The sequence below is a fragment of the Hippoglossus stenolepis genome, chromosome 18 (assembly GCF_022539355.2).
Source record: "Hippoglossus stenolepis isolate QCI-W04-F060 chromosome 18, HSTE1.2, whole genome shotgun sequence".
Taxonomy (NCBI): Eukaryota; Metazoa; Chordata; class Actinopteri; order Pleuronectiformes; family Pleuronectidae; genus Hippoglossus; species Hippoglossus stenolepis.
The window spans coordinates 20,640,399-20,656,940 of record NC_061500.1 but is presented as its reverse complement, the minus strand read 5'-3'; the positions used below and the strand labels follow the sequence as shown (position 1 = coordinate 20,656,940).

At 41.0% G+C, this 16,542-nt stretch overlaps 1 protein-coding gene across 1 annotated transcript in view; it reads left to right on the top strand.

Moving 5' to 3' along the window:
• The window catches only part of crb2a (crumbs cell polarity complex component 2a), a 73,324-nt gene that overhangs the window by 20,712 nt on the left and 36,070 nt on the right, over positions 1-16,542 (top strand). The window contains exons 2-3 of the mRNA XM_035141841.2: positions 4,101-4,793; positions 6,526-6,721. Coding sequence (XP_034997732.1) covers positions 4,101-4,793; positions 6,526-6,721 — 889 coding nt within the window. The remainder of the gene's footprint in view (positions 1-4,100; positions 4,794-6,525; positions 6,722-16,542) is intronic.

The following is a 16,542-nucleotide window of genomic DNA, read 5'->3' as shown; positions in this document are numbered from 1 at the left end:
TGGAGATTTCTGTGTTATTGTAAACGCATCTAAGCCGAAAATCTCCAGCTGTGTTGTTCATGTGTAAAGAGAACCCCCAGAGAACCCAATTCTGAGTACATTCCCCAGAGTACATGTCTGAAAATGACTTAAGACTAAAAAGCTATTACATATACACATGTAATTTTGATCTTAATCCCATAGCTCTAGTACTATCCATTGCAAAAAATATCAAATTTGCCCCCTCGAATCTGGATGGAGGTATTTCTACATTGAGTGGAATAAGCATTCATTGCATTGGAGACTTGCATAAAGAATGTTTCTTTGCTTCTTTCTCACAACTTCATAGGAAATTTAGACTTTTGCCATCTATCTAAGGCAGGGGTTTTCAACGTTTTTCAGGCCAAGGACCCCCAAACTGATGGAGAGATGGAGCAGGGACCCCCTACTATATATATTGTATAAAATTGTGTTTTATATTAAACTGGGCCTAGTGCCATGTATAAACATAGCTACCCTCTTATTGTGCATTCAATACTAAGCTATTCAAATAATACACAGGTTCATATATTCATGTTTTTATTTTAAACATGTGCAAGGTACAGGGTGGCCGTGCCACTGCCATTTATAAACATACATCTTGCATACAACACTGAGCTATTAAAATAATTCACAGATTCATGTTTTTATTTTAAACATACATGTAGGAGGGACAGTGAATCCTCAAGCCATCTGTGGATGGCACACATACTCCCACATTAGTGAGATGTCTGACACTGATGAGTAACACGCAACTTATCTAACATTGGACGGATGGAGGTTGTCAGGCAGAGGGTCATATCAGCCTCAGGCTGCAGTCTTGACCATTTTAATGTGTATTTAAAGACATTTAAATTTGTGAAAAAAAAATTGGTTAGAAAAAAAAATTACAAATTCAAAAAAAATTACAAATTGTCTAGTCAACCAAAAATTTCGCGACCCCCTTGCAGTACCTCTGCGGTGGGGGGGGGGAGGCCTGTTGAAGACCTCTGATCTAAGGGATTACACATGAAAATTTATAATAATAATTATATAATAATTTTATCAGTCTTGAGACTGAAAGAAAATCAGCAAAGGTAACTGTCACCAAATTAAACTAAGCTGCACAACAGCAACAAATCCTCCGCATTATTCATGTGAGAGGTGGAGCAGCCGGCTGCAGCAGACAGAGGCAGGAAGTAATGTATTACCGACACCGGCACCGGCTCTTATAACCACAGGAAGTGAGGATCTGAAAAGAGACAGAGTTTGATTATACAGATTAAAATAGGAAGACATATACTGAATGATAGAAATAAATAAAACATCACCTAAACTTTAGAGCTGGGGCCTGTACTACCAAGCAGGATTTGCGGTTATCAGGGTTACTTCAGGTAACTTCAGGATTTTCACTCCTACGAAGCTTGTTCACATCTTATCGGGATAAATCACCATAACGGCTAACCTGCTCCGGAGCAGGTTAAATTGGAGATAAGAGATCAAGCAGTATAAAAGCACTGCCCACTGACCAATCAATTCCTTTGAAACATGACATGACCGTTCTTAGAGGATCCCATGGAACAAAAAAAAAAAGGATCCTCTGGACCTCGGTTTGGATTGAGGACAAGGGTCTTCAGAGACCGACAAAATCCTTTTACGTTTATGTGTATCCTTATGAAATATATAGATTGTCTTGAAGGAATGATAAACTAAAGGAATGATAAACCTTTGTCAACTGCTGGAGCCGAACACATGACACGTAGGAGCATTGTGCTCACCACGGACTGTCTGCATCGCTCTACGTTTCCTATGTGGGAGTTACTGAAATCTATGTACTGGGTGTGTTAGCGGTGGGATAACCACACAATGTCTGGTCAGTTAAGTCCACCCCCGCCGCTAACACACCCAGTACATCACAATATCTCCCTGTTTCCAGAAGCGCCAGGCGCATCCGGCCACCATTATTCTAAATGCGCACAGTCATGTTCCGTGCGCCATGGTGCACGAAAATGGGTCCATATGTTTTTATTAATTAGTAATTGCAAATGTTTGCCGCACAGTGTGTCCTCAGAGTCAGTGCAGACAGTGTGTTTCAAACTAAAGCCCATTATAAGGGCTAATGTGATTAAGTGAAAAGTGTCTCATCCAAGAGGATTCTTCATTTCAGTTCGCCAGGTCCCGTTAGTAAAGAACAGACACATACCTCATGTCCCACAGATATTTATTTCGTTCCCATGCGTTTTTATTTTGTGGTCACGTAATATATTCTTTCCCAAATGTCTCCAGGGGACTCCGTAAATAACACATTCACAAAATCAGAGATTTTTAACCAGTTGTCTTTCATGCATTTAGCAGCTGTTTGTAATTCTTGTATTTTTCTCATATAATAGTTTGCTTCTCGTTGTGAAATATACAGTTCTTCTGTCAGTTCACTTGTCCATGTCGGTGATTGGTAATACGCAGTAAACACCGCCCCTTTTATGTGCATGTAGCCTGACTGCGTTTGTTACGTTGATTTCAGCCAGATAACTGAAAGATCTCCTGGGTATGTTGAACTCACTTCATAGTACAGGCCCACAGATGTGACAAATTCTTGGCATGTCTGAGACATTCAGAAGCCTAAACACAGCACAGCAGCATTTTATCTGTTATTGCCTTATAACAGCAAAGAAATACATTTTCATGGTATGGAAAAACACAACTGTTTCTTCCTTCCAAGTTAATCAAAATCCACAACAAATGTCACAACAATATGGCCTGCAGTTGGATGGACAGACAGACCAGCAGCAGTTTTTTTTATTTTTTATGTCAAATCACAGAATAGAAGTTAATACTACTTTGGTCCAAGTACTGGCTCACAGTGTAATCACTTAAAAAAAGAACTGATTGTTTTTTGGTGGCTGCTGTGTCACTAATTGCCTTTACTACTGAACTATGAGTTGATAATCTAACTTAATGAATTATTTTCATTATAATAATTATTATTGATGAGGTACATTTACGGTTAAATACATTTAACTTTGTAGTTAAACAAGAGCAAGTGACCTGAAGCTTACTTATCAATCCTTTTTCACATGAATCCTTACTCTTTCTGTCACTTATACGTACTAAAAGCACAGATGTCAGGGGCATTTTGGATTTCAAGGTTATGCCCAGTGAGAATCAAACCACCAACAAACCACTCTAACCTCTTTAAACCTATAAGGATGTTCGTGCTATATCACAGTTTGTTTTCATGTCATATTTGAACTTTATTTATGACTCAGACAGAGTTAACTGAGCCAGTTGACAACCAGCTTCCTAGAATAGGTTATCAGGATGGCCAATGTTAGGTTCAGTGAAGTGAGATAAGGTGTGTTGAACTTGCTTTGTAGTACAGGCCCAGTTCTAACACTGCTTGCCCTGCTTGACCTCACAGCAATTTTTATTCATTCTGATGTTTGATGTGAACATTAACTGACAAAGCTCATAACCCTTATCTACAGGACTTTATCGTTTCCCTGCTACCACTGAAATTAATAAGCACAGGCATGAGAAGGTGCACAAGTGTTCTTAATAAAGTTCTCAACAATATATATATAGATATACACATGTCAACAGTTAGGTACACTAAACTTGTCTGTATGTCAAAATATTGATCTCAAATAGTACCACATATTTCAGTTTGACATGATTTTTATCATGATACTCTTGATACTGCATATTAAGAAAAACAACAATGGGCCATTTATGCACTTCTCACAATGGTTATCATTGTTTTTGGGTAGCTTCCTACTTTCCGAGACCAGTTGTTCCTAAATTTAGAATTTGTATCTTCTTAAAATAAAGTGATCTATCCTTCATCAAAGCATTTTGTCTTAGTGTGCATGGGTGGTGAGCTTTTCAACAAAATATGGGTTTTCTCTAATTGATTTATATACAGGATAAAAGTACTGAGTGAGTCACACAAAAAAAGCAAAATTTTGAAAAAATATCCATTGTTTTCTAAAATTATGCTGCGGCCCATATATTTTCTAAATGCTATTATAATTATGACTTCTTTATAGAAAATGTTCTTAAAATTAATTCATTGACCTTCGCAATACATTTACTTTCTGTTTCAGGAATCCTCTGCACAGCCACGTCAGACAAATGTTTGTCTGCACCCTGCCAGAATGGAGCTACCTGTGTGGACACCATGGATGACTACGCCTGTATCTGTGCCAAAGAAGGGGTCCAATACATGGGCAAAACCTGTGATGAATTCTATGATGCCTGCTCCTTCGCACCATGTGAAGTCTGTTCCAGCACCCCTGGGACCAGAGAGTACCATTGCATCTGCCCAGAAGGACTTACGGGTGATAACTGCACAGAGGAGGTGGACGAGTGTCAGAGCAATCCCTGCTCTGAACCCCGTTCAATGTGTATAGACCAGTTGAACGGTTACTTCTGCAGATGTCCTGCTGGGTTGGGAGGACAGGTCTGCAAAACACGTGTAACTGACTGCATCGATGAACCCTGCAGGAACAATGGGACTTGTGTGTTACAAGCAGAAGGCTTCGAATGCCATTGTGCAACAGGGTTCAAGGGGAAGACTTGCGAGGAAGATGTGAATGAGTGTCTATCAGAGCCTTGTCAGAATGGAGCTATTTGTATAGACGGGGTGGCAGAGTTCCACTGCTTCTGCGTGCCTGGTTTTCAGGGCTACAAGTGTGAAATAGACATCAACGAGTGTGCTTCACGACCCTGTGAGAACAATGCCACCTGTATCAATGAGAAGGACCACTATAAATGTGATTGTCTGGCAGGCTTTGCAGGTACATCATACACACCACCATGCACAACATAAGACACAACACATGCATGATCTTTGATGTGTAAAACCTATTGTGTCATAATGAAACTTTGGCGGGACAATTATTGTGTGTATGCATATACATGTGCATACACACATGGTCAATCTAACTTGCTTTTCTTACAGATAGACTGACCATCCCAGTTCTGGAAGAGATCTTAATTGTCAAATAATTGTAAAAAATATATAAAGATTTCTTTGGTTGGTAGGCAGGCAGGTTCGACAATATCGCTGGTAAGAATGAACAAATCACAAAAAGAAAAAAGAAAAATCGCAAACAAAAGGAAATACCTGTGTGTGTGAGTGTATGAGCAAACATTCAACACATATGAAAAATGAGACACAAATTAGAAAGGGTACGAAAGTGTAATAAAGGTACGAAAGTGTTTTTTAACTTTTACTTACACACATGCTTACACCATATGTCAAGGCTATTAAATTATAAATTCAATTGGGCCAGATTTCAAAACCTAATATTTAGCTGGGCCACGTTTTCGGTGGCCAATAAGCCGCAGGTCAAATTTTAAACCAACACAAATGAATGTAATAAAAAAATGCAATGTTAATTAATTGTTTACCTTTTAAATTTGGTCGCATCTGACACAGGCACATAAAAAAGTGCATAAAACAAAAGAGCTGTAATTTAACAGAACTTGAGATAGCAGCAATAGGATTTTTGCTCACATCTGACCCAGTCACCTCACAAAGTGCATTTAACAGAATAAAAAAGAACTATCAATGCTATCAAAGCTATTAGTGCACAAACCCATAACAAGTGCTAACAGTAATTAACACACATGCATATGTCTCCTATTGAAGGAACAGAAATATGTTTGTTTTTAAATCATCACATGTGTGATAAGCCTTTGTTAGCGATCACACATTATGTTCATATATAGGCTACAGTTACAATGCTGACTTTCTAAGTGGGAAAAGTGACATTTTTTGTTCTGAACGAGAGCAGTGACTTTTGGCTCGTAAGATGTCAATGCAATTCGAAGACAGGTAAGGAGTACTGTCGGTCAGGAAGCATCGAGAGTTCATGTGCGAAAAAGCTTGATTCACATGTGTATGTTGATCCAGTTATGACCAGCTCGTTTTAGGTAACAACAATTAAAGTCTATATGGTAATCTTGGGTTAAGCAACATTTTTTTAATGGACTCAAAAGAATAACAAAATTTATGAAATATCCAGTCAGTTGTCAGTGTGTGGTGGAGGTGTGGGATGTGGTGAAAGCCATGTGTGTGTAGCTTTCTCTGGAAGTTTCTTCTACTTTTTGTTCTTTATCATCAGTACTTTAGGTGCACAGTAAGATGTTTTTAGTCAGACATCTTGACTGCAGCTAAGATAAAGTGATAAAACAATATTTTGCCTTTTTTACACTGCATTCTTTCTCAATGAGTCTGCTCTTTGTCAGAGGAGCTTTGTGTTTTGTGTCTATGAGTGGTGGGGTTAGAGCAATACTACATTGCCCTGACATTCAAAACTCACTTAGTTTGGAGAATGCATATATATAATGCCATATTACTGACATTTATTACTTTTTCATATTGGCAGTTCAATATGGTTGGTTTGTTCATTTTTATTTATTTATAAGTGGTAAGATATTAATTGCTTTTCATCATCATCATCATCATCATCATCATCATTTTGTCTCAGTGCTTTCTTCTCATCTTGACTTTCCTTCCACCAGGAGTCAACTGTGACATTGAAATAGACGAGTGTGAGTCCAGTCCCTGCCGCAATGGAGCCACCTGCCATGACCTGATCGGCATGTACTCATGTGAATGTCTGCCTGGGTTTGACGGCATCGACTGTGAGGTTGATGTGGATGAGTGTGCCAGTGATCCCTGTCAGAATGGAGCTGTCTGTCATGACATGGTGAACAGGTAGGTCAATCCTCAAGTTGAGTTTACTGTCACACTAAACACTATGATTGTGAAAATTGTGATTAGATAGATGCTTAGTAAATTTCAGTTTTGGTAATCCTATATAGCTTAGTGACACAGACCTTCTACCGACTGGGATTCACACAGGGTGCCACCAGATGGAGGGGCACAAAAAATGACAAGGAATATGTTGTAATTGTCCCGGATTAATTTTTTTAAGTCTCTCACTGATATCAAGTGTGCCCCTTACACTGTTAAAGAAAATTACTGGAGTCCTGTGGGACCACCAAGAAAGATGCCTACTAGGAGAGCTCCCTTCATCTATCAAATATTAACATAAATTTAGAAACATACACTTGATGATGACAAGAGTGTGTTTAAGGGATACAGATAATAAGTGCTACTCTGCAGTTTGTGGCGATGGATGTGGTCACAATTAAGCAGAAAATGAAAGAGCTCAGAGTGGAAAAATAAAAACAAGGCTGGTAGAAGTAGAACAATGCATATCTGACATGGGAGAATGTATATGCACAGACAGAAAAAGACATGGAGAAGTGTAAAAAGAGATCGGAAGTATTACGGACACACATTAAAGACTTCAAAAGAAGTTAAGAACGTAATTGATAGCCTCCCCCCAATAAAGGCATCATGCAGGGATTCATAACCAATAGAATTTAACCTATATTCTGGTCACAGATTATATAATTATTTCTAAATGTTATGTATAATCATTCAATCAGTCAAAATATATTTGTATTGCTCACTTTCACTAATCGCAATTTGCTTCATAGGGCCTAACAAGGTGCACAATCCTGTGCCCTTAACCCTCTGCAAGACTAAGAAAAAACTACCAATAAAAACCTTTAAACAAAGAAAGACAATGTAGAAACCACAGATGGAGCCGCACGTGAGGGATCCACCTCCCAGGATGGAGAGAGGTGCAATAGGTGCCGAGTTTAGCAGAGCACCACAACAAAATAATATTTACAACATGTATGAGGAAAGAACAAGTTGAAAATAAATGGATAGGTGTATCAATGTTCAAAGTATTCAAGCAAAATAAAAGATAATGCATCGAGACACCATATACTTTACAATTGTTATAATCAAATTATAAGCTAGCTCCTAAATAATCATATTGCCAAAATACTGCCAGTATGTGGTATATTGCACTCGTAAAAAAGTAAAGTACTAGCCGGAGAGACGGGCTACCTTGCACGTAACACCACTTGCTTACAGCGCCCTCTGTCTACATTAACCACTTAACGATCCGACGGCTTCGTAGAGCTAGGTACTGATGCGACATATCTTTGGAAAGCTAAGATTCTTGTGATTCGATTGATGCAAACCATTTCAAGATACGATCACCACAGCAGGTACAATCAACGCCTCTGTCAGACCACCAACAAAAAAAAAACAATAACAAAATCGAGGTCACTTACCTAAGAAGCCTCATCGTAATCCACAGATCGATAACATTCCAACAAAAACGGTCTTGATACATTGCCAAAGGTCCAGACGATCCAATCCAGTAACACGTTTAGTCCAAAACACATTATTACATCAATAAATACCCACAGACTGCTGTTGCATCATTTCAAACTAGCCGGCAGCTATGTGTAACCTTTGATGTATTTTCCCTCGTAACTCCCGTTAGCATGTAAACATAGCCGATATCTTGATATCAAAATGGAGGCTGCACTCTGAACTTTGGATTGACAGCTCACTTGACCAAATAGGAGCGGGCATGTCCTGTCCACAGCCTACAATAGCCAAGGAGACTTGCCGATTGCAACCGATTGTTCTGATTACTGGCGAAACGTATAGCCAATGAAATTTCCAACATGCAGATGTGCTGCTTCATGCAGATAAGCCTGTACTTGGACTAAGTACAGCCCCTAGTCCATAGTCAGAGGCATCAGTAGTCACATAAGTAGGTAACTCAGGGTCATACAGCGCTAAAGCAGGGCTCTCAGCTATCAGTCTCTTAATCTCAGCAAACTTCAGGTCAGTAGATTCTTTGAGTATTGCACATAGCGGTTCAACAACAGTGGCAAAGTTTGGAATGAACATACTGTACCATAATGCAAGTCCCAGAAAGGAATGTAGGGGGGATGTGTCATGTGGGGCAGGTGCATCGGCTACTTCACTAACCCGATCTTGGACAAGGTGAAGTACACTTTTACTTTTTCAGTTTGGCTTAGCATCATGACACTGCTTGTTGTCACCATAGCATATCACATCATCAAGCTAAGCCTGTACTCCTGGTAGACCTGCCAGTATGGTTGACATAATTTTTTGAAAGGCTGATGGAGCTGAAGCGAGGCCAAATTGCCAAATGGAAGCGAGGCCAAATGGAACAAATGTTCCAAATGGAACAAATGGCAAGGTCGATGGTAGAAAAGACAGTAGCCCCTCGCAAGTTAGTGAACAGCTCGTCCATGTGTGGAAAAGGATGACAGTAAATGACAATTTACTTGTTTGGCTCCCTGAGGTCGACACACATGCAAGTCTTTCCTCTATCCTTTGTCTGAGTCACAACAATGGGGGAGAACCATGGGGATGCATCAATGCATTCTATGATGCCTTTTTCTCGTAGGTCTTTGGGCTCATCAGTCACAGCCTACATCACAGAGAATGGAAACCCCCTCAGTTTCTGTTGGACTGGCACAGCATCTGGTTTAAGTTGTATTTTGTGCATAAAGCATTTTGCACATCCAATCTCCAGCACCTGAGTCTCTGATGCAGCCTGTAGTATAGTGCCTGGTACTGTAGGTACACATTGCTGTTATGCAATAATGCATTAAATGTGATAACATTAAATGGTGTGCCTTTCGGCATTCAATAAATTTGGTTATCAAAATAAAATATTGAATATTAATATTAAAAATATTAATATCAAATAATAACTTTAATTGATTACAGTTACCTCGGGGCACCACCCTTCAAAGGAAGGGAAAAGATAGCCAATTTATTGATTAAGTCTCATGAAAGAACTAACTACAAATTTGGAACTCTGATTAACAATTAAATTAATAACTATAACCAAAATTACCATATAGATAGTTAGCTAAGTTGAAGGATATAGAGTTCTTGACAGTGTAGAGGTTGGCAAAATTCACACTTATGCAACATTCATTAATACAACATTTGTGAAAGAAAATCATTTATTATGAAGATAATAAAGTATAAAAACACAAATTACTAAAGATGTACTTATTATATAAATATGTGTATGTGAGTATGCGTGTGTGTATACATATAAACCACCCCCCCCTAGTATGTTTACGACATGTGGCGGGGGTCAGAGAGATGGGTGAAGAGATATGCGGGTGTGTGTGTTGGTCCCAAATTAGAGAAAGTTACTAGATGCATGCAAGGAAAGACTGAAGAGCATAACTAACATTAACTTTCAAATAACTTGTAACCAAAATATCACAGCAACACAAATCAAACTTATAAATATCACACGGAATCGAATAAACAGTCTTTGCTTAGCCTAGTATAATTATTAAGCCCAGTTGTGTTACCCGTCCATGGAAAGTGAAAAAAAGGTCGCTGTGCTGTTCGAAGTCCAGTGAAGTCGTCTTGCTGGTTGTGGTTCTGCTGTGCGATGCAGCTCTTGTGCTGAGTTGTTAGGCAGGACCTCGCATCGCTGCCTTTTGGAGAATTAGCAGTCTGCTCCAGTCAGGCCTGCTTGAGGGTTGGTAGAGCTTGGATTTGGAGGAGGTTTCCCTCGCTCGGTGAGTGGAAAGCTGCACCTCTCCTCCATTGAAGTTGAGTAGACAGAGAGGTGGGCTCCTCTCGGAGAGTTGAGTTGAGTTGAAAGAGGAGTCGAGAAAAGGAGCTGGACAGCCGCACTTCTCCTCACGGAGGGTTGCGTGGAAAGAGACAGGAGGTAGGGTCGGTGGGGCTGGTAGTAACCACTGTGTCACCCTTAAAAGAATACTTCACCCAAAAATGATAATTCACTCATTATCTAGTGTTTGAGTCCACAAAACACTGCTGGAGTTTCAGGGGTAAACAGTGTAGCAGCCAGTTAGCAGCTGTATCCAATACAACGGAAGATATTAGGGGCTTATCTTCAGACGTAACACAACAACAGAAAAAAACATAACGTGCCTCCATACTGCTCCTGTGGTGTCATCCAAGTATCTGCAAGCCCCGACATTCATATTTGACTTGAAACGAGGTAATTCCTATTGTGTTTTACAGCTAAAAGTCCACCAGAAGTGGCTAAGCTAGCAGATGTTAACATTTCTGATGGTCCCTGAATGCACCTTGTTGGAAGATATCAGCAGATATTTAGGCTTTAAAACACAGTGTAAATGACCTTGTTTTGAGTTGAATATCAATGTCGGGGCTTGTGGACACTTGGATGACACCACAGGAGCAGTATGGCTTGTTCCTCCTCTGCTGCTTGTCTATGGCTCTCACCGATGCAGAAACAACAGTAGTAGCATCAGAGAGAACATCAGGATTCCGTAGTCCAGCCTCGATCTTTAAAGCCAGTGTAGTAGCTTTAGCCGGTTCTAACAAGAGTCTGTCTCGTATGCGCGTGGTGGCAACACGCTCTATCAGTTTATCCCAAAGCATTTGCACCCCCATGACGCCAAATTCACAGTGCAGCTAGTTCAAGCAAGAAACTGATTAATAGTCTTGTCAGGTCTCTGTGCTCTCTAGCGTTCCGCGATCACATTGACTTTCGGAACAAAGTGTTTTTTTTCAAATCTTCCACGGCAAACTAAATGCTGGAATGCTGTACTCAAGGTCACCTGCTGTACTGGCAGAAACAGGAGGAAAACACAGAGACTAAATACTAAAAAAGAGGGTAGACAATGAAATGCAGGTGTGACAAATTAGGGCAGGTGGACGTAATCATGTGAGTGGGAAACACATGAGCATTAGAAGTAAAGTGACCTGAAACAAAGCCAGATGTGTTTCAAAATAAAACGTGAAAAAGGACAAAAGTAACATAACTAAATGCTTCAAAATATTGAACTTCTCCTCCTGAAGACAAAATTTTATTCAGACAAATGAGAATTTTTTTAATTTTTATTGGGAAAAATCAACGTATTGAAATGGTCATTTCTTCACCATTAGATTTTTTTTCCATGATGTTGCCTGTAGGAATACCCCCACACTTGTTCAGGGAATATGATATACTATTCAAAGACTTAGACATGGAACAAAAAGAGACCAAGGATCGGTATTAAGAAAGTGTGAACATAAGAAATAAGACCCTAACCCCATATATTATATTTACCATCTATCTTTTAAAATGTCAAAACTGTTTTAACAATCGAGACACAAATCTGAGCTGGATAAAAATTAAGCAGTAATTAGTATGTCCTTTTACACCATGGATGTTCTTTTATATTGGTCAACTATTAACAGACATGACTTTTCCTCTAACCCACGAGTATGGGCTCATTCCAAAGCAATCTGGTGACACACCATAGAAGATGTTTGGTGTGATACATTCAAGAAAATGTCTCTTCCTGGAACAACCATAGCAAACAGATTGGTAAAATCTTTGTTGGAATCAATAGTTTATAAAAGTTGATGTAAAATAAGTGACCTGTACTTGGCAGCTTTGGCAGAGGGATACATTTTATCTAGTCTGGTGAGTAAATCCACAGAGACATTGGACCAACGCCAGGGTTACGGGCATTGGATGCAGGAGGCTGGCTGAAGGGCACCATAAGAACTTATTCTGGGCATATTAACATTCCTGGAGCCTGGGCAATATGAGAGGTAGAAGTTAAAATGGGTCTAAAACAGTGCCCACTTGAGTCTTTTGGCAGTACGTATGTATTCCAGGTTCTTATGGTTAGTCCAGACCAGATACGGCTGCTCCCTGCCTACCAGCCAATGTCGCCACTCCTTCAAAGCCATCTTGATTGCCAGGAGCTCACAGTTCTCAACATCATACTTCCTCTCAGCCGAGGAAAGCTTCCTGGAAAATAATTCCCATAGGTAAAGCTTACTATCCTTGGAGGTGCGTTGCGAGAGAACTGCCCACAGAACCACATCAGAAACGTCGACCTTGACAACAAACTGGAGTTTGGAGTCAAAAAAGGTGAGGAGCGGAGCAGAGCAGTAACATTGTTTAATATCCCTGAACTCCACATAAGCAGTGCTGGTCCAGCTGAAACAGGTCCCTTGAGAAATGAGAGCAAGAAATGGTGCTATAATTTCTTAAGTGTCTCTAGAAATTTATGAAGCCCAAGAATTTCTGCAAAGGTTTATGTGAGCTTGGAGTAGGCCACTCAGATGCTGCCCTGATATTTTCAGGCTCATTCTGCATGCTGCCCTCTGCCACATTCAATCCTAGCAAGGAAACTTTAGGGCCACAAAACTTTTCAGATTTAACAATATTATTATCCTGAAGTCTTTGGAGCACAGTCCTGCATAGGTCCAGTTTTGCAAACCCGCACCCATCCGCACCTGCACAACTCAGTACCAGAACCGACCCGTTACCGGTAGTTGCCTATAACTCAAATCCGGACCCGCCCAGACTCATCAGTATTAGATCCGCGACTCACCTGTGATTAAACACAGAGGCTAAACAGTCACTCACTTCAAAGCGCTTTATTTTTACTTGCGACATTTAAAAATGTAGAAACAAGAATTTCAGATTATAATTAACAGCAGCTAATGTGGCAGAATCAATAAACAACTTTGCTGCTCTTCACTATTCTCATGCTGACGTGTCATTACTCTTGAGAATGAGGTTGCTGTGCAGAAATAGAATATCGTTAACAGTCCCTGGTTTAAGCTGGGTTCTACGTTCTTGAATCACAAAAAGTCTCTTTCGCTGGCTGCGCTCGAAGCCGGGATGGTGAGCACATTCGATGCGAGCACTGCCAGGTTAGGAAACATTGTAGAGTGCTCCTTCCACCAACACAAAACATTGAAAGGATCCTCCTTGGGTGTTTTGAATTCCATGTAGGATGCCACCTCATCCGGCGGCAGCAAACTTTCATCGCTAGAGTCCTCCACGTCAGCTAAGTCCTCACCTGTTGATAGGGGACGGGGTCTCTTCTCCGTTTGTGGTACGCTCGGGCCCGTGGTCTTTGATGATACCAAATTTGTCCCAAACGTCCGACTTGGCTCTCGACGATGTGTTGTCCACATTTGATATTCACCACTGACAATTTTTGTCTTTATGTCATCATTCTGATCTACTAGCTAGCAGCAAGCCCACACCACTGTTGCATCAGTGACGTCAAAATAAAGTCTATGTGTGTGGGTCAAGCTGTGTCACAGGCTTTCACAATAAAACATTTTTCCAGTGGCTTATAAGACTTTTCAGCACCGATATCAATTTAAAAAATAACAGCAACCACATATTTTTGTTCTCACCCGCTATCCGCCTGCATTAGTTTTACCCTTGTACCCATGAATTTACATAAAAATATTTTGTACCCGTTACACATAGTTATTGCGGGTTACCCGGCAGGTACCCGGCGGGTACCCGACCCGGTGCCCGAGTCTGCTTTGGAGGACCTTGTTGATATGCTCATTGTACTTCTGCTCAGATTTAAGAAAAAAATCGATAGATCGCCAAGGTACAAAATCATGAAGTTGTTAAAGAGATAGTTCACCCAAAAATGAAAATGCACTCATGCCTATGGAGGGCTGGGTGAAGTGTTTGATTCCATGAAACACTTTTGGAGTTTCAGGGGTAAACAGCGTTGCAACCAAATCCAATACAACTGAAGTAAATGGTGGCCACTAAAAAAAACATAAAATGCCTCCATACTGCTACAGTGGTGTCATCCAAGTTTGTTTAAGTCGCGAGACCCCTGCCAATGAAATTAAAGTCAGCAGCAGAATTAATGAACACAAAGAGTTTGAGATTGTGGGTAGGAATGGTGATCATGGTGTGAGTCAGGAGGTCCACAACTGTTTGGCTCACCAACACCCTCCATTCTACAAGTGAGCACGGCCTTTTACAGGGCCCTGACCTTGGAAGTGACCAATCTGACCGTAGCAGATGCATCGCCCCTCTCTCATCCGTCGCTGACGCTCCTCTGGTTTGTCTCAGCTGCATCAGCTCCTCCTTGGTGCTGGGGACTACCCAGTTGCCGGGGAGACACCAACGGGAGCCTGTGCATACATTCTGTGTACAGGTGGAAACTCCTGAAGACGCAGGGTGACCTCCTGTGAGCCAGTCTCTTGTTGAACTTAACGGCCAGAGAGATGAGGTCGGGGTCATCTGGGAGATTAAGTGGAGCCATCCTAGATATACTAAACCATACAGCATTATCAACACCTACACAGTATCTTCTTTTGAAAGGATAAACACTTTCTTTTAATTAGAGATGGGTATTGTTAGGATTTCAACGATACTGATACTATACTGTCCTTGCAATGAGTTGCTCATCTTTAAAGCTTGACAGTTAGCTAACAGTGTGAAGTCTTCCAAGGCGTAAATTTTCTTGTTTGTTTAATGAAGAACCTTTTACTGTAAAACTGTAACAAAGCACAATTTCAAACACAAACTAGGGCTGCGAGCAGCACTGTGCGGGACCGAGCACTTGCGAAATCAAGACCTGTTGCGGCCACTGGGGAGGGTGCTCGGGGACCGCCCGAAACGGCTCTGCGTTGCATGCGTTTTGCACACCGCAGGAAGGATAAACACAGGACCCGCCCTGGCAATGTTGGAGCCCTAGGCGAGATTTCAGATTGGCGCCCCCCAGGCCCCCCAACATACACACGCAAACCTGCAAGCCCCACCCCATCCCTTGTATCTTGTAACACTTTAAAGGGCCCATATTGTTTAAAATAGATTTTCTGGGGTTTTACTATCCGTAATTACTTGAAGGGGGTCAGTATGGACCCATAAAGTATGAAAACAGTCACTCCGCGGACCTTTTCACTCAGTCCATTCTAAGAAATATGTTTTCGAAACATCTCGTTTCGTACTTCCTCCCCGTATGAGTCATATGGGTTTGCACTCGTCTCTCAGCCCCACCCAGCCGGTACCAGTCCCCCGGACCTGATGTGCAGGTGCAGTGTTGTTTCAAACCCCTTCCTGTTTGTTGGCGTTCCATCGAAGTGCACGCCATCATCATCCAACGTAGAGGCATAATTTTCAAAATATCACTTCACCAATGTGTCAAGGCTTCCCTGACCTATTTTGAAATGAATCAAATGAAAAAGCTAGGCGTAGAATGTCAAAGTATAAAACATTATACTTTTAACCAAATCTGATGCGCCCACAAAATTTGGTTATTTTTCGAGTATGTTAAGGCCCCAAAAAGGCATTTCTTTCGTCAGAAGAAGAATTCTAGCAAAACCAATAGGTCCTTGCACTGTCGTGTTCAGGACCTAACTAGGGCTCCACAAAGCAGCACTGAGCGGGACCTGATGCGGTCGCCTGGGAGGGCGGTCGTGGACCGGGCCAAAAAAGGATGTGTGTTGCGTGCGTTTTGTGCACCGCCGGAAGAATAAACCCTTAACTTCCTGCGTCGTTCATGTGGCACTGGACCACGCCCACTACGCATTAAGGGTTAGGGTTTCCACGTCACATCAAGTGCAGATCACACATATATAAATATAATGTAAATCGATTAAAGTTGTAAAACGAGGCTTACTTCCTGTTGTCAATAGTTGGCACCATCACTATAACTACATACAGACTAATAGATTTGTCTAGGCAGGGGCTCTGATCATCTGACAGAATTGTAGTGCTGATTGGAAAATTCTCAGTGGAGTTACAAAAACGTCCTGTTTAACAGTGAATCAGCAGGTGGCGCTATGACCCTGAGTCAATATTGACATATGGAGCTGTTCATGCCGGGACTCTGATC